This window comes from Chelonoidis abingdonii, chromosome 1 (genome assembly GCF_003597395.2).
Source record: "Chelonoidis abingdonii isolate Lonesome George chromosome 1, CheloAbing_2.0, whole genome shotgun sequence".
Classification (NCBI taxonomy): domain Eukaryota; kingdom Metazoa; phylum Chordata; order Testudines; family Testudinidae; genus Chelonoidis; species Chelonoidis abingdonii.
The window spans coordinates 109,901,250-109,928,929 of NC_133769.1; the positions used below are offsets into that span (position 1 = coordinate 109,901,250).

The 27,680-nt window shown below is 45.9% G+C and overlaps 1 protein-coding gene across 1 annotated transcript in view; it reads left to right on the forward strand.

Moving 5' to 3' along the window:
* LOC116826442 (uncharacterized) overlaps positions 1-26,207 on the forward strand; it is a 64,534-nt gene extending 38,327 nt beyond the window's left edge. The window contains exons 12-21 of the mRNA XM_032783172.2: positions 787-853; positions 2,969-3,063; positions 3,745-3,873; positions 6,811-6,925; positions 7,774-7,911; positions 9,303-9,469; positions 11,050-11,138; positions 16,007-16,178; positions 22,830-22,956; positions 26,086-26,207. Coding sequence (XP_032639063.2) covers positions 787-853; positions 2,969-3,063; positions 3,745-3,873; positions 6,811-6,925; positions 7,774-7,911; positions 9,303-9,469; positions 11,050-11,138; positions 16,007-16,178; positions 22,830-22,956; positions 26,086-26,126 — 1,140 coding nt within the window. The 3' untranslated portion in view covers positions 26,127-26,207. The remainder of the gene's footprint in view (positions 1-786; positions 854-2,968; positions 3,064-3,744; positions 3,874-6,810; positions 6,926-7,773; positions 7,912-9,302; positions 9,470-11,049; positions 11,139-16,006; positions 16,179-22,829; positions 22,957-26,085) is intronic.
* The last annotated feature ends 1,473 nt before the right edge of the window (positions 26,208-27,680 follow it).

A 27,680-nucleotide genomic window follows, 5' to 3' on the forward strand; every position in this document is an offset into this window, starting at 1 on the left:
AGTTCCTTCTTTTAGCCACAAATCCATGGTGATTAAGTTTAGTAACAATATTTAGAAATACTGATTTTTGTCAAATTTTGTTTGTCACAAATATTTATATTGTTTCAAGCGAAGCTAGTTGAGTTGTACTTATCGCACATACGGTAAAGACCTACAGGTTTGAACGTGTTGAGTGAATATGTTATATTCAACATGGCGTAAAGAGAATGGTGTGTGCATACCACTGCAGTTCACGCAGCCCTGAGCGGAAAGGGTACGATGTCACTAACTGAAACGTGCCCGAAAGGGGTAGACGTCAACATGCTTGCATGCCACGTTCTCTTTACGCCATGATATTCAATATGAGATTTATCAATAACCGGAAAAAGAGTTTTATGTTAAACTATAGTCATTCAAAAAGAGTTCTAAACTATGTTTCAAATACACCAAATTTAGAATTTAAAAAAAACCGTAAAGACCCTTTTTTCTAATTATGATTCTTTCACGGAACACTTATTCACTTCATGCGGAACCTCAGTGCTCCGCAGAACACAGTTTGGGAAACGCTGAACTAAAAGCACGAACTGCCCTCTGATCTACCCCAGGAGTGATCCTTTCTGCTCAGAGTTGAAGCAGGTGGGTAGGATAAGAAAGTGTGCACAGTTTTCTGTTCTGAAGCTAGAGGACATCAGTCTCCACAGCTGTGTCAAGCCTATCGTTTCAGAAGCAATTTAAACATATTCAGAGAAATTCTCTCTGTTCTATTCAGTTTTCCCAACTCTACTAACTTGCAATTTACTCTTGCAGGCTGGCGGACAGACAAACGCTGGGCAAGTGAGCCAATCTTTCGGAGGTGTGGGGAGAAACCTGGCAGGTGCTTAGTGGTGGGTTTTGTTTGTGGGGGCAGTCAAATAGTGGTTTGTTGTGTATTGTTTGTATTGCAGGAGTGACTAAGCCCCAGTCACGATCAGAGCCCCACAGTGCTAGACACTGTACAAACCCACAAGTGGACACAGTCCATGCCCTGAAGAGCTTACAATCTATCAGGAAACCAGACGCAACAAATGGATGTTACAAGAAATAGAAGGGGAGGGCTGGAAGTCAGGCAAGGGTAATGAAAATAAGGTCTTGCAATTACATGCAGTAACTATTTCACAGTGCAATGGCTCCAAAATCAGAATTAAGCCAACAAACATCAGTCTTCCCTGATAACTGCTGCAAACCTAATCAGCATTAGTTAGCTGACTTCCTACAGGAGCCACAGTAGCTTTAGAAATTAACTCAGGGAGGACATTCCAAACATAACGGGCAAGCATGGAAATATCTGTGGGAGAAGCAGACAAAGGGACCGTCAAGGCTGTGATCATTAGGTGACATAATAAGATATGTGCTGTGAAGTCCTTGGCACCACTCCAGTAGTTCAAGTTTAGATTATTGGAATTACCAGTGCCATAATGTTCAGAGCTTGATATTTTGTTTATTTGGGGAAAGGAGAGAAGGTTTAAAGAAAAAAAACCTAATGTATCTGATGTAGGAGCAGAGAAGTTATTTCACCTCTGTATTTGGCATTGGTTTGACTGCTGCTGGAATACTATGTCCAAAGTTCTAGCGTCCATAATTCAAGAAGGATGTTGATAAATTGGAGACAGTTCAGAGAAGAGACACGTGAATGATTAAAGGATTAGAAAATGTGCCTTATAGTGATAGACTCAATAAGCTCAATCTATTTAGCTTATCAAAGAGAAGGTTAAGGGGTGACTTGATTTAAAAATTGTCAATGGTGGAGAATCCACCATAACCTTTGGTAAGTTGTTCCAATTGTTAATTACCCTCTCTGCTAAGCATTTATGCCTTATTTCCAGTCCGAATTTGTCTATTTCAACTTCCGACCATTGGATCCTGTCAGACCTTTCTCTGCTAGATTGAAGAGCCCATTACCAAATATTTGTTCCCCACATAGGTGCTTACAGACCGTAATCAAGATTGGATGTTTTTCTAAAAGATCTACTCTAGGAATTATTTTGGAGAAGTTCTCTGGCCTGTGTTATACTGGAGGTCAGACTAGATGATCTCAGTGGTTCCTTCTGGCCTTAGAATCTGTGAACCCTGAAATTTAAGCTTTGCAGTCAGTCCCCAAATCATGCTAACGTGAATCTGCCATCACCTCAGAGCAAGGAACGGATTGGCTTAAAAAAACCCTTCCATACCAGTGAAATATTTGTGATAGCTTGGGAAACTCATTCTCCTCTAGAAGTCAGTTCTAGTTTGGACTAGCTGGTACAGCTGGAGCAGTGGAGTGAGAAGTCTAGCAGTTGTAGAGTATGTCTACACAGCATTTTGGAGCAAGTCTCCCAGTCTGAGTTGATAGATTCAGGTTAGCGGGGCTTGCGCTAGTGCTCTAAAAATAGCTGTATAGATGGTGCTCTGAAAGTGCAGCTCAGGCTGGAACTCGGGTTCTGAAGCCCATCCCCTTCTATAGACTTCAGAATCCAAGCCACAAAGTACTGTCTACACAGCCATTTTTAGAGCACTATTCTGAGTCTGTCGACCCAGGCTTGGAGTGTAGACATATTCACAGAGTCCATACATAGAAATGATAGGAGGGAACTCTGGGTTGCACTTCTGCAGGTGGGATCCCAAAGAAGAAAGGTATTGTTTGGGGGCGTTTCTTCCCTTGCCCACCTCTCCACTTTCCCCATTACCAATTCAAACTAGCCACACAGCCAGTAGTTTCTGTGGCAGAAGACCAGCATATCAACTTGTCTTTTTCCCATGCCAGACAGACTGATGGGCAGCCACAGGAAGCCCTGATAGAAAGTTCTGCTGAAGACATACTAGCAAGGGACTGGTGGGTGTGGAGAACGGCACCAGTTTTTCCAAGAAGGACCTTCCTACAAATGCTCAAAGATTTGCAGGTTGGAATTTGCGCTCAAGCGTGCAGTCCTCTGCTGGGATTATAATCTTGCTCCTTTGCCATTTGTTTTTATAGATTGTTTAAGCCGTCTTGGGAAGACCCCTCTCTTTATCTCAGCTCTGGGGAAGGATGAACATTCAGAGTCCATCTTGCATTACTGTCGTCACATGGTAGGTCATGCAATGACAGTTCCCCAGAGGAAGAGAGATGATAATTGAACTTCGTTGGTATACAGAAACCCCAGAGTTGCATGTGTATAATCCCCTACCCTCATCCAAATGTATACAGCTCTCTAACCTGTGTCATCATTCTCCTGAATGCAGGCAGAACAAATCTACCTGGGATAATAGTTTAGCGGTACTTGCTTGCATTTAGAACATTGGACCAAAACTGCCAGGACTGGGAGGGAACTAGCTGGCTTTCTTCAACCCGCTAACTGTATTGTGCATCACTGGGATGTATCTGGCTCATCATCCATATAAATACCAGAAGTCAGAGACCCCCTTTCTTCCTCAGGAAGAGCATCAGAAAGGGGTGGGAGCAGGGCTCTACCAAACTCTGTTGGAGAGATCTGTCACGTCCTTTGCTAAATAATGTATTAGGCACCCATCTCCATGGAGCCTGGGTGCCTTACACCCATGAAAAACAAACCACCAACCAATACTGTTCACATTGGCTATTATGGGATTCCTCACTGATGTTGCTCAGCTCAAGATAGGGAGGATGTGAAACCAAGAACAGATAGGTGGGCTGCCACGAAGCTGTCTGTTGGGGGAAGAGAAACCTGAAGTCAGCTGAGTGTGGCAGAGATGGGAAATTTACTCCATTTATGACTTTTCCTCCTGTTTTAGGACATGGCAGGAGTCCTTCAGCTTGCAGGGCACAGTACAGCTACCTACTGTGCAGTGATTACAGGCAGCGGGGAGCTCAGCCTTGGCATGGGAGACATGGACATCCACCAGCAGATAACAGAGCAATACGTAAGGATGCCCTCTGACCTATACTCCTTCATTCATGAGGGGAAGGCTGGATGTGTGACAGCAGCAAGCATCTAGTGCAAGGGTGCGAGATAATGTGTGTGTGTGTGGAGGATGCCTAGATAACATCATTATACATTGCAAGTGGCAGCATACTGAAAGCAGCATCAACAGTGGAAGCCTAAGGGTAGCCTCAAACTTGGCTCAGTGAAATGGCACTGCAGCAAGCTGCTGGCCAGCCAAAGCTACTTATTTCCAGCTAGCCAGATGGAAACAGAAAATACTCTTTTCCCAACTGAGGGTCATCAATGCTGCCCTAGCTACAACATCTATGCCACAGACGTCTCGAAAACTAATTTAAGGCAGCCTATTTCTCTAGGCCCCTTTGAGCCCCCAGTAACTTCATGCCCACCAACCTGGAGATGGTGTTTCTCCTTTGGAAACCAAAATAGGTAGCATGGAGAGAGCCCCAAAAGCCCATTTTCCTGTCCCATCACCTTCTCTCTACTCCCCTGTCCTCTTTGTTTCTACATGCTGAGCTATTTAAACACAGCTAAACGGATTCTGCTTCTCAGCCTGGTGGTTAGGGAAGGTTTCAGGACACTAATGGAAGTGATGTTGATTCAAACAAACCCCCACAGCCCTACCTGCTTCCCCCACTAATTCTACTATTGACAAAACAAGAGCCTGTACTTAACAACTGATGGTGATTTGGAAGGCAAGTGTAATTTACTTATCAGCAGGACCCCCAGGATGTTCAGAATTCCTGGGGGTGGGGGGGAGGAAAGTGGTCATTGCTCCCACTTCCATCTCCACCCTTCCCCTCCCTACCCCTTTCCATCAGACAGGAAAACAAAACCTTTATATGATGGGTTAATCCTCATGAGCTTTGCAAAATAACCAATGGAAACTCTGAACCTAGCTACTGATGAAAGCTGCATTGTGGTGATGTTTACGTCAAGGAAATTTAGCAGAGACGTGTGAGAGAGAGACTACTGGAGTAGGGACGGAAGTCTATGGCAGCCATTTGTGCAATGTGTTGTCACGCCAGCCAGAAAGAGCCACAGCAGGAGTGGGACACACATTCCCGCAGTGTCTCTGAATTCTGTACGTCTGCCTCAGGTATGCCAGGGTTGTGGGAGATGGCTTCCTGTGATAGGAAGCGTTTGTGAAAATGTTGTACCTTAATATTTCGATTCCCTGAATGGATGTTTAAAGGCCAGTTAACAATAAAAAGTAACAAGAAATGCTGGGCTGCTTACTTAAGTGATCAGTCCCTCTGCTCTCTGCTGCCATTCACCCCCGAGGTGGTCAGGATCTGGAAGTACCATAGAGACAGTATCTTCAGCCCCTGGCAGAGGGAAATCTTGATCTCACACCTGTGATCCCTTTGGGTAATTAGAGAGCAGCAGAGATGATGCATGCTGAAGAGAATCTCAATTCTGTTCTCACTGGAGGGAAAGACTGCACTGAGGTGAGGCCTCAGACCTGAGAGATAAAGGCAGAGGGGAAATACGATTCCCTGAATGGATGTTTAAAGGCCAGTTAACAATAAAAAATTGGGGGCATCTGAAGGCTTGCAAATGGAGTAACAGACACAAACACAGAGAGAAGGGGAATGATTTGAAGACCCAGGAATATAGAGAGTTAAGTATGAATATGGGAGTCTGAAGGCCTGTGAGTAGGATATGTTCAGTGCAAAACACAGAGGAGCTCAAAGGCTTAAGATAGTGCTTAAAACTAGACTCCTGTGTCTATATTTATGCTCCTAAAAAGTGGTCTGATTTTCCAAGGTAGTGAGCACCCAGAGGCTCCCATTAGCTAAATATGGCATTTGGAACCTAACTTTAGGCACCCCACTTCTGAAAGTCTTGGCTAGAAAGTTGGTCTGGTGTTGATGGTTTCTTCTTGGCCTTCATAGTGTGCAGGCAATTTCTAGCTAGCTCTTCTCCCCAGATGGGTTGAATGTGAACCTCTTTTCCTTCTGAATTTCAGCACAGGCTTCATATGCAGGTAGTACATTGGTAGGATTTCTTGGGTGGCAGGTACTCATTATGATAAAGGAATTTGGTGCTAGACTGATGGCTCTGTTACCATTATACGTTGGGATGTCCTCTCCTAACTCAAATCAGTCTTTTGTCACCTTTGTACTCATATCTTCTATTTATACCTTCACAAGATTTCAGAGAGATGAGGAAAATATGTTGGGCTGAATTCAGACCTGGTGCATTTGTTTATATCAAGTCTGAATGTGGCCTGTTATTTCTATTGTTTTGGTTTAGAACAGTTGTTTGAAGAGGGCCAGATCTCAAAAGATATTTAGGTGTCTAGCTGCCATTGAAATAAAATATTTTCAAGGGTCTGAATAAACTGCCCTCTCTAATCATTCTGGCTTGACCATGAGACATGTTGTAAATTTTAATGGCTCCTCTCCAAGATGGTCCTGCAATTTAGTGTTGGTATTGCAATGGACTGACACATGGGGATCTGAGAATGAGATTTGGTCCCTGCTCTCTGGTCTAGCTGAGATTGGGAGCTCTGTAGAGGCACCCTACTGGAAATCCAAGAGGAGGAAGCATCTCATTTTGCTCACTAGAGACCTTCAGTTGATATAGGAGCAGCAGTAAAGATCTTAAGTGGGAGCCACCAGCAACCTTCCTCTGTGAGGACAGGCTGGTCTGGTACAAGGCTTGATCCTGGAGAATGGGAAATAGAAGTTAAAAAATTGAGAACCTGTAAGACCCGCTTTATCTAGGAAAATGCTCTTCTTGATTCACGTCAAGCCTGTGTCTAATAGTTTCCACAAAAATTGATATTGCAAATACATCCTAGCTACCTGAGTCAATCAGCAAGATGTGCTAGGTTCGCATATTTCATTCTTGTCCAGTTGAGTCAAGCTGGATCAAGCTGCCCCTGTTCTGTGTTCTGCATTTTCACTAGGTGTCCAGGTTCAAGGAGAGTCTGTGCTTGGCCCCACTGGTATGTATTGATGGGAACGTGCCAGTTGCCACCATTCAGTACGTCTGTGAAATTGCTACAGAGCACCAGATACCCGGTAAGGAGAACTCACTGCAAGCCGACCCCTTGGGGCATAATCCTGCATGTTCTGAAACATGGCCTGCAAGATGCTGAGCATCCTCTGCTCCTGCTAACTTCAGTGAGAGACTGAGAGTTGAAGGCACCAACACTATCTTGCATCTCAAGTTATTCCCCTCTTTCCCCAAGTTTTTTTAAAAACATTTTTCATATATTCTTAGTTTTTCTTATTCTGCAATTATGTCAGATTTCTATCAGGGTAACATCTACAACCCCTAGCAGTGACAGAAAACCAGCAAAGGTTAAAGGTGAACTGAAATGCTAAGCTGAAAGCTGAGGCAGGAACAGACTTGTACGCTATATGCCTCCCATGGTTTGTGGCATTCAGCAAAGCAATACATTTTAACTTACCTGTTTTTAAAAACAATTCTGCCCCCCCCCCCACCCCAGCTCCCTGTGAAAATCTTGGTTTGCTGAAGACTCTTCACAACCCATCTTAAGACTTCAGAATTGTTCCCCCACCGTCTTCAGAAGTAAGCTTTGCAGGGGGAGACAGTTCTCTAGACTCAGCCAATGAGCAGCGACTACAAAGATAGCTCCTGCTGGCTGGCTGACTCACTGGCCTCTCTATTGAACTAAATGCCCATTCCTGACTGTGCCTCTCATCGCATCACCCCAGAGCCAGAAGCAGTTTAATCATTACTGTTGCAGTAGAAAGGGAGATTGAAGATAGTCTATCCTTTCTGAGCTATAATAAAGTGTAGATGCCAAACATTGTAAAAATCACAATGAGCATTCCAAATAGCTGTCTGTCCTGAAGCAGAGAGATTGTTACACCAGCTAACCAACTACAATGTTTTTTTGAAGTGTGCTATGAGCCAACAGATGAGAACAAGGCTTCTAAGCCATTCCTTTCAGACAGCTGGAAAGCGCTGACCTACATCTCCCCAAATCTGCGAGAACTAAGGGCAATAAATCGGACCCTCGGGCACCCTGTGCCAGCAGGTACAGTACAGTGAAGTGGTAGCAAGAGACAAATACTTTCAGATTAACCTAGACACAGCATCGGGAGCTGGGTTTTCCCCACTCCCACCGCCATTTCAGACTGACTGCTCCCACTGACCGCAAGTCCCTCGCTGTGCTGAATCAGCACTTCTAGAAGCAGCAGAGCTGTTTGTCATAGTACTGCCTCCAGAAGAGTTAAGGTTGGTTACCAAAACAGCTACAGCAGCTGGAGATTTTACAAAGCCGAAGAATCAGGGAAGGCCAGCTTTGGGCAGGGGAGTGATGAACTAGCGTAGAAGCTGCAGTTCACTGAAGCAGAGGAGCTGGTGACCACTGTGTGTGTTTTGAAAGAACATGGATTTTCCAGGATTAGTACACAGACTTGTATTTTAATTAATTTCTATTTTAGTCCCTTTTTGTTTTTTGTGTGTGTTAAAACAAATACACTGAACCTAAAGACCCTGGTTAACTAATGAGGCACCTAGACCACCTCACAAAATCTCCACAAGTTCTAAAACTTGATTCAGATAAGGCAAAACACTAGTCCAGCAGAGAGTGCTGCAGGTTTGGGGCTGCTACATACAGGGCTGGCTCCAAGGTTTTTGTCGCCCCATGCAGCAAAAAGAAAAAAAAAAAAGCTGTGATCGCGATCTGCGGCACTACCGCCGCCGCTTCAGTCTTTGGCAGCAATTTTGTGGCTGGTCCTTCGCTCTGAGAGGGAGTGAGGGACCCGCCGCCAAATTGCTGCCAAAGAGCTGGACATGCTGCCCCTAGTACCTGCTTGCTGGGCTGGTGCCTGGAGCTGGCCCTGGCTACATATCCTAGAGTTTGAGTCACTGTTTTTGTCATGCATGCTACAAGCCCAACCAAGCAAAGAGGATCACTAGTTTATTTCAGATGCCCCAATGAAGCATCACAGTATGATGGTATTTGTCTTCAGACTGCGATGCTGTCTCTATAGGAGATGAAACATCGCCCTACGCTGACACCAACACAATGGCGTTAAGATACCAACAACATGACAGTTATTTTGTGCCCCTGTGCACATACACAGGTGTAAACTCATTAGAAGTGGTACCCTCATTTCAGAATGGAGGTGCACTGGAGGGGCTACGTGGAAGCCCAGGATTGGAATAGCAGGTATGGGGAGGGTTGCAGGTCAGGAGTGAGAAGCACACGGCGGAGCTGTGAATGGGAATTTTGCACAGTATGTCAGCTCTGAGGCTGCCTCTGGTCCATGCTGTCAGCATTTTCCGTGAGCATTGTAAACTCCAGGCTAGACTTTGAAAACCACTCACAAATAGGCCAACATCCCATGACATGGAAAGCTCAAGTCAGTAGTTTTGTGGTCTGAAGTGACGCTGCAGCTTTTCTTCCATTGCTGTCTAAAGAGCTGCCATGCAGGCTGGAGGATGTTGTCAGGACTGCGATGACCCTAACCCACCCCTTGCTGACACAACTGCATTGTGTGGTGGTGACACTCGGCATGCATGGAGTCCTCTTGTGTGGCAGAAGAGTGGAAGGGAGTGTCTCGCTGTGCCCTGGAACTGGCAAACAGGTAGGGGGCTCAAGAAGACCAACTGAGTGGCAAGGAGTTCTCATTCCCTTGTGTCTGGGAGCACCGGCATAGTAGTGACTCTATACTATGCAGATTTCACAGGGGAGACCAGCGTGCTCAAACTGGGGGTCTTGTCCAAAGGGGAGCTGCAGGAGGTTGCAAGGTTATTTTAGGGGTGGTCATAGCATTGCCACCCTTACTTCTGCGCTGCCTTCAGAGCTGAGTGGCTGGAGAGTACCGGCTGTTGGCCAAGCACCCAGCTCTGAAGGCAGTGCCCCACCAGCAGCAGTGCAGAAGTAAGGGTAGCAGTACCGCAACCCACCCTACAATAACCTTGTGGCCCCCCTCCCCCTCAGCTCCTTGATCCCTACAATTACAACATTGTGAAATTTCAGATTTAAGTAGCTGAAATCATGAAACTTACAATTTTTTAAATCCTATGACCATGAAATTGACCATGAATTTGGTAGGACCCTAACTATAAAGGATCAAGGAGAATCTGAAAGAGGAAAGAAACTCGGTGAGTGAAAGCGGTCTTAGAGCACAGACTGAGTCAGTCAGGAAAAGGGCAGGTGAGAGCTTCCACACACCAGGGAGATGGTGGACGGTCCTGGAAGGAAGCTGTAGTTGGTTTTTGGGAAAAGGCTAAAGACAGGAGATCAGCAAGAAGGGTTTGGTGGCTGGCACATGTCCCTAAGCCAGAGGACCAAGGCTGGAGGCCAGAAAGCAACGGTGGGAGTTGCCTGCTGAAGTCTAAGTTGCAGCCCAGGGCTGGAGAAGGCTGAAGATGGAAATAACAGCAGGACTTACCCCCTTCCACACTGAAGAACTGGCCTCAGGGAAGCAGCAAGAGGGCCAGGGGGAGTGAGGGATGCTCCCCTGGTAAGGCTCTGGGGGTTCCTGCTGGGGAGAGTAGGGCTTACTCTTGCTGGAAGGACTGGGGTGGCTGTCTTGGCAGAAGGACAGAAGAGGACTGACAAGAAGTCTAGGTGTGGTGGAAAATTCTGGAGTGTAGTATTTGGGGTGTCATGTCGTTGGATTTTTAAAGACTCTATATACTGGGACGTGAGAAATGGACTATGTTTGGTACTTTTGTTTTGGATTATTTAAAATATGTTTTTGATAATAAACCACATCAAAGGACTGGAGGGTAAGTTTGCAAGGAGTTACTGGGGATTCTGAAAGGGAAACTGAGGCAGGTGCCTCAGTCATGCTGTAGCTTGCCATAGAAGGGCACTCCAGGAAGGGCCATCCTATCATACAGTGATTCATATCTGTGGAGTGATCACAGAAAGTGATCATTTAAAATGTGCTTTCCCCTCAGTAATTAAGAATGCAAGTTTAAAACACACTGTCCATGGACCTACATGCTAGTAAAACTCAGTTGCACAAATCGTGGTGGAAAGCGAACCCGAAAAGGGTGCAAACATAGGCAAAATAAATGTGATTCAAAATGTAAAGAAATATTATTTGGACTCTAAGTATTAAGGCAGCTGTGGGCAAGACCAGCCAGGTCAAAATATTGCTTCTAGACTTCAGTGAGTTGCCAGTAATGTCACTCCTCCTCTCTCTCTCTACAGAATGCTGCAGGCGAGCTCTGTGCCACCCACTACCCAGCAATCCCCATCTCCAGGGAAGAGATAGTGAATGTCTCAGGAGCGGGTGACAGGTATATTACTAATTACCCAGAGAAAAAAGATGCAGTTATGGGATTCCTTTATTTTCTGCAGCTGAATTCCAATCTGGAATTTTTAACACTACCGTGAAGACTGATTTCACTGTGATACTTGGGAATTAAACACTACATCCACCCAATAAGGAGTAAGGAACATAATTCCCCACAACATGTACTAAGAATTTTCCCATAACAGCTTCATGTCTATTGAAGCTAGTCTGGCCACTCATCCTCCTTTTCCCAGAACTGGCTTGAACATATGCTACAGCATCCTAGATCCCAGCAGTATAGCTACAAATTCTGAATTACTCTAGGCTTGGCTGCCAAACTTCTTGAAGTTTATTGGCTACTGAAGTACCATGGCAGTAGTCAAAATAAAGTAAACAACCTTAAGACAAAGCTGAATCCGTTTCTCTTCAATGGAAGTGAGACTTAGCCTTCGTTGTAAGGTTTGCTAAAAGTGGGATCCACCAGAGCCAGGAAGTGCCTTAAAGGCAGGAGTTGCCGTACAAGTTCAGTTCAAGTCCAGTTTTCTGCCTGTGGGAGTAGCTGGTACCTTATGCTTCGAGTTCTCACCATACCTTACCTAATCATTGATGCAATGCTGTACATTGGGGTTGGAGAGGACAGACATTACTTACTGACCCCATAGTGATCAACGTACATCTTTATTATCCTCGTCTTGTATAACTACATGTGATACAGTCAATTATCCAGACCTTTTTTCATAAACTGCAACAACTGATAGTTTACTGCAGTGAACTGTCTAGGAAGTCTGTCTGAGGCAGATTTTTCCACATTTATTTGCCACTAATTTAAAGGAGTGATTAGCCTCCTGCTTTCTCATGCTGGAGGACAGCATAAAAAGGGACTGGTTAGTTTCATGGGAACCTTAGTAATTCTGAGTACTTCAGTCAACTCTCCTCTATTTTCTCCTTTCCAGACTAAATCACAGTGTTTCTGATCACTCCTCATATGTAACTCCTGCCATATCTCTATCCCTCTGCACTGCATTTTGCTAGACTTTTTCAATCTCAGCCACATCTTGAAGGAGGGGTGGCCACAACTGGGCACGATACGTTGAACAATGACCTAACCTCCTCCAGAATAATTGTTATAAGTAGCCTAATATCTTATCATTTGCTCTCTTTTAAAATTTACCTAAGCTTTCTATTTGCTTTAAGCTACTCCCCTGCCAGATATTGTCCATGATATGTCTGATGACACCTAACTTTTTCTTCCTAGAGGACTCTGAAAGTTCAGGCCCATTAGTATCTGTATTACTGTAGTCCTATTAAAGTTAAATTGATCTGCTCTCATGAAGCTCAGTTTTTCTGAGTCCATTTGGCATTCCTCAGAATCTTCTAGTTTCTATGGTAATTTCCTTCTCCTGCTGTCTAATGGCTGTTCCTTTGCTCTGCAGAAATCCTGTTCCATACAGTGCTGGGTGCAAGAACAGACTCTTTGTTGCCAGGCCTTTAAGACCAATGCTCACACAGGCTACATGTGCTGAGAAACCAAAGCTGTATAAACCCCCAACGTACAGGGTGGCGGTGAGAAGTTTCAAGGGACTGAACAATGGAATCTAACCAGAAGTAGCCAACACATTCATGTCTCAGTTAGTTTCACCTTCTAAATTCTGTGCTGAGATCCAGCAAGGTTCACTGTGCTGTAGTTAATGGTGCCAAAGCTCTGACCTGGGGAAGGTGCTCAGAACTACTCCAGTCTCAGTCTCTCCCAGCAGGAGGCACTGGAGGGAATGGTGTAGGTAGGGACACTGGCTCAAGAGGAGCGTGCAGGTCATTTGTATCTTATAGTTCTCTTGGAATCCTGCCCAGATGGCTGGGTCCCTTGTCAGTCTGTGGAAGCTGTTTGTTCCCTGCACCCTGGTTGCTGTGACAACATAACAGTGCGTGCATGTACACAGCACTGCAGAGGAATAATCCCCCCCAAATATTTATTCCAAGTCTCAGGAGCTGTTGAGAGATTGAAAGGTCATTACAAACCACAAAGTTCTGTGCCTTTTGTTAAACAGAAACTGAGGTAATTTATCTAAGTAAGCAATGGAAGTTTTTTCTTCCCATCCCCTAGGATGTAGTGAGAAGCACCTGGAAGCTCTTAGCAGTAGTCACTCTCCAGAGTGGAAGGCCATGCTGGTATTGAGTGTAAATCTCTACTGGCCCATAGCTACCCTTGCCCTGTGCAGGCAAGCACTCTAAGTGCAGTTCCCCAGACCCGATGAGGCTCTAGCACTACATGCCACCTGCACCTCCTGTTGCCTTTACTAGGCAGATGAGGCCTGCAGAGACCTTAGATGAACCACTGGCTGAAAGCTGACAGACTCTTTTATCTGTAGAGGACTCCCTCCCCCAGCCAACATGGGAGCTCTGTTTTAGAGCCCTAAGCGCTTCCCCTGATATTAGTACTATCTCCTCTATTCTCCTAGGACTTCCCATTCATCTTCCCCACTCTCTATCTCTTTCACATCACCACCCCTTTTCTCCTCTTATGATTTCCATCACCTTCTCTCTTCCTCATCTTTCCTTTTCCCCTTCTTCCTCTTCTGACTCGTCTTCACTGCTGTTTCCTCTGTCTCGGTACTTATTTATTTAGACGTGTACAACTGCTAGAAAGAGGCTTCTATCCATATACCTAGATGCCCTTGATAGAACTTAAATACATCACACAGAATGCCCCACATGCAGCGGCAGAAGTCAGTAGAACCAGCCACCACCAAGTCAGCAGCTTAGAAGCTCATACTCCCATCCCCCATCATCCAACTCCAACAATTCCTTACCTTTACCCTAACTATTCCCCACCCCCATTGTTAAATGCTTATGGGGGAAAAGATCTTGCATGGTCTCTTGCAACATGTGGTAACTCCTTACACTAAACAGTCTGTTCCACCTTGTACTTAGCTGTGATGCTGGGAGTACCTTTCCCAGATCTAAAGAAGAGCTCTATGTAACTCCAAAGCTTCTCTCTCTCACAAACCAAGGTTGGTCCAATAAAAGATATTACCTCACCCACCTTGTCTCAGAAAATTAAAAACAATTTCACAAACATCTCAGAGGCAGTGGACTCTGCCCCAGGAGACTGGGAGTAGCCAGTTGTGCGCATGACAAAGGAAGGAATTTCTCCTGTTAACTCCTCTGTTATGGTAAGAAAAATCACTCAGAGTCTCTAAAAGGAAATTCTGTCTCTCTTTTTCACATCCCAGTGGTACTTAAATTAAGGCACTTGTAGAACTGATAAATGAAATTGTTTTCAATTATTCACTTTATTAATGTAAGTTCTGTTCACCATTCACTACACTTGCCTGCATTGTAACTTCTGTTCACTGTTTAATTTTGTATTTCATATGACTTGGCATTGTGCCTCTCTCATACAACTTTGTATTAGAAAATTGGTAGAAAACTTTGTATCAAATGTTATAGCCCCTAAGGATAGTATAGTTAAAGTGAAAGAAACATGTGCCTTTTTGCTAGAAGTAGAATAAGATCTCCCCCCCCCCCCCACTCTGTAATCAATTGCCCCATTGACTGAATGAGGTGTGAATGAGTGAGGCTTGGAAGACACCCACCTCCAGACAGCTACAACAGTTGAAGAGGGAATGGAAGCCAGAGCAAAGGACAATACAACTTGTCAAGTGGGCCCAATAAAGAAAAGCAGACATATTGACGACCTCAGGGATTAGAAGCAAGCACCTTCTTTAGAAAACGCCCTCTTTGAGCAGCATTGGGACAACACCCAGAAAAAAAGCAGCACAAAGACCAACGGACACAGACCCAGATTTTGAATCTGGTCTGGATTTGCATAAGAGGGAAGCTGCTATAAATACAAGGTGTCTTGCAGAAGGACCCTGGGTCTCGTCTTGTCACCATCGGAGCATCGATCCGGATCGGCAGAAGCCCGGCTCCACCCCTCCCCCATCTAACTCACCTGGCCAGTGCAGTTAAGGGGAGCAACTAGTTGGTAACAACAGCAAGACGGAGTGTGTGTGTGTGTGTGTGTGTGTGTGTGAATGCATGACTGTAATATATCATATGCATATGATAGAGTATTAATTAATATCTGTATTACTAATAAATGTGGCGTTTTGCCTTAATCCCCCTGAAAAGATCCCGTATAGTACTTTGAGTACAACACACTGATGCTTAATAGTGAGCTACATATCAGGGGTGCTGGAAAAATTTGTATATTGGGGGTGCTGAGAGACACTGAACCAAACTGTAAATCCTGTACGTGATGGAAACCACTTCAAGCCAGGGGGTGCATTAGCACCCCCAGTTTTGGCATCTGTGCTACATATTTTGAGCTGTAATGGTCATGACTGCACTGAGTAGCATGCAGCACAGACTAATCTCCCAAATAGGGCTGCCAATTTTGGTTGGACCTATTCCTGGGGGTTTCATCTCATGATATAATCTTTAATTAAAGGTTACTCCTTAATTTCTGGAGACTCCAGGACAATCCTGGAGGGTTGGCATCTCTATTTCCAAACCCAGTGGCATGCTGGGACAGTATAAAATGAGGGGACACTCACTGTTTTAAAGTCTTGTCTTGACCCTAAGAAGGAACATCTCCAGGATATGATACCCTTCTCCATTAAAAGGATAATGTCTGTGGGACACGACGAGAGGGGACTTTCAGTCTTCCTTACAGACACCCAAACCCCTTGTTAGACCCTCATCTCCCCCATCCCAGTTTCTGTTGCTTGTAGGTTGATTTGCTGTAGGAACTCTTGGCTCTTAGCTTTGTTTTGTGAGTAGAGACACTTTAGTCTCTCTTTGGGATGGCAAGGTCTGCAGAATCAAAACCATGCCTCAGTGTCCAAAACTGTCTTTTCTTTCTCTTTCCAGTTTAATGTCAGGGATAATCGCTGGGCTACTTGCTGGGCATGACACAGATACCTGCGTCCGGATGGGCCTGCTCGCTGCCTGCCTCTCCCTCCGTTCATACGAGCCCATCTCCCAGGAGATCAGTACTGTCAGCGTGAACCTGGAACAGGTCAGGGCTAGGAGCTGGCCAGAGGTGAAGATGTGGAAGATGAATTAGAGCTTGTGCTCTAGAGCTCTAGCAGATGTTACCTCGCCATTCCAACCACACCTGAAGCGCAACATGACTTCAGATTTCTACCCCCCACTGTCAGTCCCCCAATGCCACACAGCCAATATCTGGTACTGCACCTCCCAGAAAGCAAAAAATCAGGGTGCCTAAACAGCTTGGGTTGCACCTTCCTGAAAAAGCTTGTATTTCTTCCTCCCATATTCGTAGCGTAGTCAACTGTTTCTCCAGCCCAGAGAGTTGAACCAAACTCCTTTGAACAGCCCTGCTCAGCCATCACTTCGGCAAAACAATGGATAGCTCAGACAATATGCTTATTATATATGCGCTGGCCGAACAGCAGCCCACTGGCACACAGTTCTAGACCATGGCCCAGTGATCAAAGTAGAGCATTGTATGCTGTGACTTAAATATCTAGAAACTTCTATAGCCCCTCTGCAATGTCCAAGTGCTTCCAAAACACATATGAACATAACCTTGCATCTCCTCACTGAGGTGGGCAAGCACCATTCTTGTATTACAAATGGGGGATGGAGGCACAGAGATTAAGTGACTTTCCCAAGGTCACAGTGAGTCTATAGCACAGCTGGGAACGGAACCAAGATTTACCAGTTCCCAGCCCAGTGCTTAACCACAAGACCATCCTTCTACCTATGGCTTTTCTGGCATCCAACTTTTTATTACTGAGGGCAGTAACAATTTGCTCCATTAATACAAGTTAGATACAGTCCTTCAGCTTCTAGCAAGTTGCTAATCCTCTGACCACTGAGCGAACAAACCTGTGAGAAGTAGCTTTATTCCATCTGGCATTGGGGTGCTCTTAGGGTCACATCTGCCCCCCTTATAAAGCTGCAGGAGGGTTAGCCACTGGCTCACCTGGAGGCAACAAGTCAGACCCCCTTTCCTGGATGAGACTTCTGCCACCATATTCTGTTCCCTGCATTTGGAAAAAAGTTCTGTTTTGTCTCCTTTGTCCGTTCAGTCTCCAAGACATAGTATCAGAGGCTCTATAATCTCACTGATGAGGGTACGTCTAGACTACGCGCCGTATCAGCGCGTTAAAATCGATTGCTCTGGGATCGATATATCGCGTCTAATCTAGACAGGATATATCGATCCCTGAGCGCGCTTATATCGATTCCAGAACTCCACCAACCCCAACGGAGTTCCGGAATCGACATGGTGAGCCGCGGACATCGATCCTGCGCGGTGAAGACGGGTGAGTAAATCGATTTTAGATATTCGACTTCAGCTACGTTATTCACATAGCTGAAATTGCATATCTAAAATCGATTTTATCCTGTAGTGTAGACCAGCCCTTAAGAGTGCTGTTACAAACATTTCACAGTGACATTAATGACCAGCGTGTTAGTAGATTTCCAACAGTATATTACATGTCACCTTTTATATAAATATAACTGGTGTGAGAGGTGTATGAGGTTGTCAGGCCTGACAAGAGTCACCGAGGCACAGTAGTGAACTACCGCTGGGCCGCTGTGTCACAGGAGCCTAAATACCTCGGCGGACCTGGGGCTAAGTATCACCACTCAAACCATTTTCAGGTCACAAGTGACAATGATTTTAACCCAATTCCTAGCTCACCTCACAAAAGTCACTATGCAAGTCCATGTGTTTGCAGTTCCAAATGCTCAGAAGACATCCATGGGGTTTTACAAGTTAGATGGAAGTATATGGTTAGCGAAACATCCTGTTACTGTTTCAGCCTGAACTTGCTGGCAGTGCTTAAAGTAGTCTTAAAAAAGTGGGAGGTTTCACGTAAGCTGGAGCAGCAGCTGTGGTAAGACAGTGCTTAAAGCCTGTGTGTGTGTGCGCGCGCGAGTGATCCAGCTCAGTTTTTCCCTTACTGGGTCTCTAACTCCCAACCTTGCAACTTTGAGCACTGCTCCTTGGGGTTATTCAATTTTCAGCTTCAGAGTTCAATGGACTGGTGGTTGTCTGTGCAATTAAACCTCCTTCACTGGTGCCCTTATTGATGGAGAGCTGTCGTGAGGTGTATGTGTGCAGCATTAGCCCTCCAGTATTATAGTGGCCCAACCTTCCTCCTTCAAAATCAGCAGGTGGTGTCAGCAATTCATTGGCTAAATTCAGCAGCAAGGCCAGCTAAGGTGGATGATTAACTTTTCTCTCACCTCTGAGCACTGGAAGTTGCGCTTTGCACCACAGAAAACAAAGCAGGAATCTTCTCTGCCTGTTATACAGTCTCAGGGATATTAATTTTTCACTAAGACTATGTCTACACTATGAGCTGGGGGTGTGATTCCCTACTTGTGTACACATACTTGCACCAGCTCCCATCGAGCTAACACCTTTCCCCACCACCTTTGTGTACTCGGGGCAACCTCAGCCTAACCAGAGTGGGCGGACCAAGGGTCTTTCCATTGAAACCAGCGAAAGAAACAGGCACCCCCAATATCCCAATGCTGAAAGTGCATAATTAGTCATCTAAGGTATTTAAAAATGTATGGTTGTAAAAGATGCCTTTGAGACCAAATTAACCCCTTCCTCTCATGCTCCTCCCTGCACCTGATGTGCACAGTTTGCCTGCAGATCTATTTATTTATCTCAAATCTGCCTGCAAATAGTTTAGCCAAAATATTCCATGATCACAACTGGGAAAGAGTACACTAGACATGCACAGATACCTTTGGAAAGAGGGCGGGGGGGTGTTGCTAGTGGGAGGGCTGAGAAAGAGTTTGGGGGAGGGGGAGTTTCCCAGCAGTAGCAGCCAGGTTTGCAGGTATAAGACAAAAGCTAGAATTTCAGTGTCATTGACACCCAGAAAGAGGGCTGGGGTGGAGGGAGAGCTCTGCTTTATAAAAGGGTTTCAGCTGCCAAAACTGAGGAAGAGGCAGCTCTGATCTTCCCTACAAGCACCTGGGCTGGGCACAGGAACACACAGTAGCTGGGAAGAAGCCAGAGCCCAAGGATGAAGGTTTATGCAGTGACCACTATTGCTGTCCTCTTGGTGCAGCTCTCTTTCCTGGTTCAGGCTGGGTATGGGAAAGGGTTGGTAGCTCCAGAGAGGCAGGTGGGAGCTGAGAGAGCGAGAAAAGCACTTCAGCCATCAGATGGAGGAGAGAAAGCGCCAGAAGGCAGCTCAGTGAGGTGTCAGCCTGCTGCCAGAGTGCAGAAGGCGGCAGGAGAAGCTGGAGTTGGAGCAAGGTCCCACAGCAAACTGCTGAGCAAGCCACAGCGAGAAAGCAGTAAACAGAAGGGCACTAGCAAGCAGCAGAGCCCCCAGCTGCAGCCCCCCAAGAGAAAGAGCCCAGGATCCAGCAACCACTTGGAAGGCCATGGAAAATTCAATACTGACACTGTGAGTATAATGCCACAGCATTGCCCTCCGCCTTGCTTCCACCTCAGACCTTGTCCCTGCCTAACAGCTGCCTCTGGGGTGGTGGGGAAGTGACCCTGGTTCATCTTATCAGAAGGTGAAATAAAATCCAATTATTAAGGTTTGGGGAGACAACAGAGAATGTTCTCTTCCCCCAGCCATCCCATCCTGAAGGAGCTGGCATACTGAGGGTTTGTATGGGAGAGTCAGAACGAAAGAGTTCTTGGTGGGGTCTCTGTGCCTGCCTAACAACCAGCTAGTCTGTGTGGTATGCACGCATACAGTTTTGTGATCCAGTCTAGCTACTCTGTCTGCAGGACTTAAAGTGGTGTCGCCAAAGATCTGGGTCTGTTATTAAACCAAAACGAGTTTTTTTTTCTCTAGTGTTCCCTTGCCAAAACAAGACAAAAAACACAAATTTTCTTCTGTGTGTGAAGCTGGCCAATAGGAGAGGGACTGGGAGGAACAGCCAATCAGGGCCCAGAGGGTCCATATAAAAGGGAGTTGCAGGGTAGAGGCAGTTGTTGCTGGGAGCCCAGGGAACAAGGACCGTGTTCCTGGAGGGCTGAGTGAACTGTAAGCACCTTGGACAGAGCAGTGACTAGTTCCTGGGACTGAAGAGTTGAGGCCCTGAGATTAGGGGCTGGGGCCATGAGAAGTGGCCAAGGGAAATAGAGCAGCATTGACCAAGGTTACAGAGAAGCAACAAGAGGCTACTATTTATGGGGTCCCAGGGTTGGGGCTTGGAGTAGTAGGCGGGCCTGGGTCCCCCCCACTCACCAGTGGGGAAGTGGCAGGACCATTGGACAGAGATATCCTTCCCCCAACACCTCGCAAGGGGGAAAAGGTGGATGGCAACCTAATTGGGGGGCTGAATTGAGAAGATGACACTGCGGTTCTGGGAGCTGAGAGAGGAGCCATAGGCAGGAGCAGAGACAGTGTGCACACCACGGACGGGGGCATTGGTCTTGAGCTAATTCCCAGCACGACCAGGAGGAGGCGCCAGTGACACATAGGCTCTGTTGTCTGTCAATAGATCAAACTTATCCTACTCAGTATTAACAGTCAAAGTCAAATTAGAGTTGTATTTAAACAGGATATTGTTTAAGAGAACGAAGAAATGGATAAACCAAGAAATCCAATAAAGAAAAGCATCTTCCTGAACTTTGTCTTTAAGTAATGACTGCACAAACCCAGCTGCAATGGATTGTAATTGCAAAAACTAAAGGGTGGTAGAAGTAACTGTACAAGCCAGAGTCCCCTGTCTGCATCCTTTGCTTTTTCCCCCTTCGCCCTCCCTAGTTCAATGGCAGGTATCCAGGAGAGAGCTGGTCAACAACTTCTCCCACAATTGCATGTCCTTCTTTCTGGAAGGGACTGGTTCTTATCTAATAAAACCCAGCTCATTGTCCATGTCCTTGCACTGGCTGTCCACATGTACTATTTTCGGTTCATCCAGACCTACTCAGACCTCTTCCTCCTAGCTCTCTACATTGGAGCTCAACTCTATAGAGAAATGGGTGGTTTCTTCCTGCAGATTCATTCCAGCAAATTTCAAATGGATGAGGAGATTTTATATATATGCACATAGCCAGAGCGAAAGAGAGAGAAAATTATAACTTCTCTCTATAGACACACTGTTTTATCACAGTAAGCAACACCACAGCACAAGGTGTGTGGCTGTACTAGATACCCAGGTGCACTGGGAGGCACAGTATTGATGGAAGAGAGCTACGCCACCTGGAGAGAGCAGGGATTTAGCACCATGGTCCTTCCTTCAGTCTCAGTTGATTTATGATTTATGTTTTTAGGATTTTTTTTTTTTTGCTTGTTATGTTTGTAAAAATGGGAACTGAAGCCTCCGGACCTTTCTAGATCCTGGTAATCTACCATTTTCTGTCTCTAAATAGAGCCAAGGTCTAGCTAATGTAGATTGTACATCCAGACCATTTAAGAAAAATGTAGTGAGGAGCCCAGAACAGGCAGCAAATGCTCATCACATTACTTCATAGTCAACTTTGCAACTTGGCTTCATTTTCTCCTGGATTCATTAAAGATTCCTCCAACTGTCTGGGAGAGATTAAGTGGATCTTCTGAGCTCATCTAATTTCCAAACATCCTATTGCTTTCAATTTGCAAGCTGGAGACAATGGCACATGACAAGTGCAATCCCTGAGATTGACTGACTGACACAGATAAAACTGAACAATGAACTAAATGGCTTTTTGCAGCTCAGTTTAGAAGCCAGCCACAATTAGTAATGGCACAGTAGCTGTACAGCTTTACACAGAAGCTCCTTTTAGTGGCTTTGGGGTCGATTTTTTTAAAGGCACAAATGGCAATTAGGTGCCTACCTGCCCTTAATGGCTGTGAAAAGTCTATGCTTTTGCCTCTGCCATGCACCTCTGCTAGGAAAGTAGTTAGCTTTAAGAGAAGCTGCTGTCATGTTTCAGCCCTGAAGCAAGTAATTAAATGTGGTTGTTGCTAAGCCGCCTACACAAGATAGAGCTGTTATATAATTTGCTAAATTAAAAACAGGAAGTCCCTGTGGAGCTAGCCTTATTAGTCCCTATGATTGATTTGCAGCTATGCCTAGAGAAGAGGAGAACTTTATTTGGATGGATCATTATTTGCACTGCTTTAGTTCCAAGAGGCCCCACAGTGCTAGGCACTGTGCACACTTAACAAAAAGACAGTCCTGGCCCAGATCAATCCAGATTTTAAGGACTCTGAAATCCTCACCCTGTAACTTTAGAGAGTTTTAGAAGAAAGTGAGCACCACCAAGAGGAAGGAGGGAGGAATCAGGGGCTCAGTCCCACCTCACAATGTTTGAATATTAACCTGAAGTGCAGAGATGGGCCTTAACTAAACCTCCAACTGTGGAAACCCCAAACTTTGGACTGAAGGGAGCTTCGAAATTGGACCCTAGATCCCGATGTCATGGCTGTTCCTCAGTGCTAGAGCAAGCCAAGCCAAACCAAACCGCCAGATCCAAATACTGGAGGTAGAAGGAGGAAATGAAATTTAGATCAGGATCCAAACGTTCATGGGAAAAGGCCTATGCAGAAACTAAATGTTTATGTTTACAGATAACCCTCCCCTCAACTGTGGGAAATTCAGTGCATTTACTAGTGTAACCACTAGAAACCTGAATTAAAGTTCAGTATAGTTTTAGGGCGTGGGGATTACTTGGGCTGGGAGTTAGTTGGTTGCAGAGGGAGTGTGTTGGTATGACAGCCTCTCTCTCTCTTTCTCCTTCCAGTACTCCTGTCCCGGGATTCAGTCTAAGACCTGCCAGAAACCCTCAGACTGTGATGGCTGCTTTGGTCTCTACACCTGCAAACTGCCTAGAGGGAAGTGTGGTTTGAAAGCTGTTTCCAGGAAAACAGGTACTGCACAACTCCCATGTCAGCCAGCCCAATGCAGCAATGAATGCATCGGGGCCCATTACAGATGGTCAAACGGTAGGGGCTATACATATGTCACTTAAAAAACCCAACACCAAAATGCCACACTGAACTTTTTCAAAACCTCTCTGTGTTGCACATAACAACTCCTTCAAGTTTCAACAAGTGAGCTACAGGCAGGGCAGTAATGGGGCACTAGCTAGCCTCCGTTAACTCTGTATTGAAGACAAACCCTGAGTGATTTGGGTTGCAAAGTTAAACACTCAAGTTAGAAAATACCAGAATTAAGCTTGCGTGTGCAACCACCACTAAGCCCACTTGAGCATATATGCACTAAGATACAGCTTTTAAGTAGGATCAGGGGCGGCTCTAGGTATTTTGCCGCCCCAAGCACGGCAGGCAGGCTGTCTTTGGCAGCTTACCTGCAGGAGGTCCCCAGTCCCATGGATTTGGCGGCGCACCTGCGGGAGGTCCGCCGAAGCCGCGGGACCAGAGGACCCTCCACAGGCATGCCGGTGAAGGCAACCTGTCTGCCGCCCTGCGGCAACCGGCAGAGCGCCCCCCAGGGCTTGCTGCCCCAGCACGCACTTGGCGTGCTGGTGTCTGGAGCCGCCCCTGAGTAGGATCACATACTAGTTTTTTCCCTCAGGCTGACTGCAACACATGATTGTAAATGTGTTACACTGCATCTAGCTTAGCTTTAGCTGCTAATTTCAAATGGGGTTAGTCACCCTGAGGTAAGTAAAACAAAACGAAAAAACTCCAATCAAACAGATTTTTCCTGAGCCTGGTTTACGCTCTAAAAAAATATACTAAGGCCTGGTCTACACCTAAAACTTAGGTCAACCCAGCTATGTCACTCAGGGTTGGGAAAAATCCATCCCCAACAGACATAGATAAACCAGCCTAAGCCCTGTAACAGACACTGTTAGCTTGCCAGAAGAATTCTTCCAATACCTTAGCTACCACCTCTTAAGAGTGGATTAATCACAGTGACGAGGAAAAAACCGTCCTATTGCTGTAGCAAATGTCTACGCTATGGTGCTACAGTGGCAGCACCATAGCTGTGCTGTTGTAGCATCTGTAGTGTAGACAAGCCATAGGAGTGATTTTAAACAGATTTAATTAAACCAGTGCAAAACCCTGTGTGGACACTCTAGTCCAGACTATCAGAAGATCGACAGAATCCCCTGTATGTGTTCTTTGTGAAGTCATAGGAACAACATCAGGAGACATTAAACAGCATATCTGTCTACTGTCATAATAAAATGTGGATATTCTGAAACGTTTTCTGTGTGGGAACAATTTTTCTGTGTAACCTAAGGTGTAAATTTAAACCAATATAGTTACATGGACATAACATCCCCCACCCCACCACCATGTGGATAGTCTTATTCTAGCATAAGAGCACCTTTTTTCAGTTTTTCTTTATGATGCGTAGAAAGGGGATTAAGCTAAACAGCAAAAAGACATTCCTATATTGAAATAAAAGTGTCCACACACAGGAGTTTATACTAATATTACTATGCTATGGCAAAACTTTCCCATGCAGGCAAGCCCCAAGTAGCTGCATTTAAGACTTTAACTTGGATTATTCAAACTATTGAGTCCTCACCCAATTTAGTGTTGTGTATGGTGCAATCCTGACTTGTGCCTTTAGAGGGCAGTCTTTTGGGGGCAATCTGACAGGTCAGGGTAAATCTACACTTGGAGTTTGGGGAGACATACTGGTGATAGCCAGCGCGCTAAAAATAGAGCATAGCTGCAGCGGCGCAAAAGGCAGCCACCCCAAATACATTCCTATCATCTTGGATGCGTAAGTACTTAGGGCAGCTAGCCCATCCCACCACTTGCACTGCCTGCGGCCATGCTATTTTTAGTATGGTAGCTTAGCTTGATCAGAGCTAGCGCAAGTATGTCTCCTCAAGCTGGGAAACACCCACACCCCCGCTCCAAGTGTAGACATACTTTCAGAGCAGAGTAAGACTCCGCCTGGCTAGATGGAGTGTGCACAGCCTTGTGGTGGTGCTTTATTGAAAAACAGAAAAGTAAATGTAAAGAGTGTCCTGTCCCTTTGAAGGCCAAACACAAAACCAGGGGTTTCCTCAGCTAAATTGATGGCATAAGGCCTGGCTTGCTGCAACCAAGTCCAAAGAAAGATCTAAAGTCCAGCTCCTTTCAGTCAAGTTCCAGAGAGAGGATGAGGACATGATCTGATCTAAGCCCCCAGCCTCTCTAAACAGCCTGACTCTCACCAGCAAACTCAATTTCCCACAGCATATCCTTATTAAAGGGTAGCGAGGGAATTGATTAATTCCCCAGAGCTGGCTCAACCCTGCTTGCCTTGCAAGTGTCTACACTCGAAGCAGCAGAACTGCAATCCTTTATTTAACATGAAACCCCTTCCCTGTCAACCCCTGGACCAGGGCTGCATAGCCTGTCACAGGCACGGACCTGCAAAGCACATATATATTCTGTAAGCACCCCGACATTCATAGTGCCATATAAATCAATTTTTAAAAAAAGATCAGTGGAAAGATACTGCTGCTTTCCTTAGATTTGTAATAAGATCTCAGATTTGTCCTCTGACCCTCCATCCCATCACAAGATGCTAAGCATGTCAGTGTAAGCAAGATGAGGAGGAATGATGGTCTTGAGGTTTACACACTGGAATAGCAGTCAGGAGACTTTGGCTCTAGTCCCAGATCTGCACAGGTGTCTTGTGTGAACTTGAGAAACCTCTCTGTGCATCAGCTTCCTCATTTGTATAATGAACATAAAACCTGCCTTACTGCATAGCAGGAAGCTTAATTAATTACTGATTGTAAAGCAAATTGACATTAGGGGATGGAAAGCATTATAGAAATGCTGAGTGTTACGAACACACAGGCAAACAATGTTGTCTGTATGAATTTGCTATAGGTGTTTAATTAAGGACAGATGTTACTAGAGCTCATTTTTTAAATTTTAACTTATTTACACATTGCCTGCTCTGTATCTCCGTTAGCACTAAACAAATCAATACAAGCCCCAAGTCTGAAGGAAGAATACAACAGATTATAGCTAATCAATCTCTCATCACACTTATTTCTTTGTGTTTTTTCTCTGTAGATGGATTCTACCAAAGCGTACACAGCACCAGAGGTACTTGATCCTGCTAACCGCTGAATGACACAGCATGATATCAAGCTGGAAAAGTCGTACTGCAGCCTACAGCCCCAGACTTTTTGTATTTTTTCATAGCTCATTTTAAATGTTGAACTAAAAACTTCAAAGATGTAAGAATTCCATACAAGAAACAGTTTCACAGTCTTGCTTTTTAGTCTTTAACATTCCATATGGTACATAGATTTGAATTGCTCTTTCCTTAAGACTAGCAATGCAACTATTTCAGTAGCTACTGAGCCTCTGGGCTTGAGGAGCACATTTGCATTAGTCTTACTAAACATAGGCCACAAAATCAGAGGAATATGGCTGTAATTATTACTCCTGAGGGAATTCTGCACCTAAAAATTATGTGCACAATATTTTACATTTCTGCAAAATTCTGTTTGCCAATAAATAAATGTGGCTCCAGCATGGCAGTGGGGAGCACAGGCCAGTGGCTACATTGAGGTGGGAGATCACCCTAAAGCCACCACCTGCCCTGATATGGGAATTTGGCTGTGAAGCTTCGCCTGATCCTGAGAGTGAAAGGGCTAGGCCTGCCCCAGAAACACACTGGGGCTCAGCCTCTCTGCGCCAGGTGCACCAGATGTGGGTGGGCAGGCTCAACCGAGCAGAATCCAAGTGTGGAGGGGCTGTGTGTGGGGGACTCCAGGTGTGGGACGAGAGGGTTCTGTGTGGGGCAATCTGGGTGCGGGTGGCTCAGTGGGAGATCTGGATGCACAAGGGCTCATTGGGGGTTTCCAGGTCCAGGCACAATGGAACTCTGCAGGGGATCAATGTGAAGATGGTTGGGGCTCAGCAGAGGGGGCTGGGTGTGGGGGGCTCAGTTGGGGGCTGCAGGTGCTGGGAGAGTGGGGCTTGATGTGGTGGGGGTCCAGGTGCAGCTGGTTGGGGCTTAGTGGGGTAGGGGTTCGGGTGGGGAAGGCTCATTGGAGGGGTCCGGGTGTAAGGCAGTGGGGCTTGTCAAGGTAAGGGTTTGATGGGCCTGCTTAATGGGGGAGCCCCAACGGCTGCCAAGGAGATGCTGCATGCGAGCCTCCCACTTTCCCCAGCAATTCCTCTATCCCCTTTTCTTCTCTATTCCCCTCCCTTCACTCCCACATTCCCCTCCCTCCCTCTACCCTATTCCACCCCTTTCCTTCCCCACTGCCTCTTCCACCCACCACCTCACCCGCCTCTCTCTCTTTTCCCCCACCCCCTCCACAGACAATCACTGTTGCAGAGAAAATTGGAAGGCTCCCAAGTCCCACCACACAGAACGGGAGCCCAACTGGCACTAGGACCCAGGAGGCAGCGTTCAGCTGCAGAGTCAGCAGAGTGGAGAGGCAGTCTCCTTCAGCTGGACAGCTCTGTGCTAGCAGAAATGAGGGGGGCAGTGGCACGTAATCCTGTGTGCCTCCACCATGGCTCACCTCTGTTGGGGGGGGCAACCTCCCCCCCCCAAAAACCCTATGCCCCTGGGTTTCCCACCCCCACCCTCCATGCGGCTTCCCTTCCATTTTCTGCAGGTGTGCAGTCATGCAGAATTCCCTCAGGAG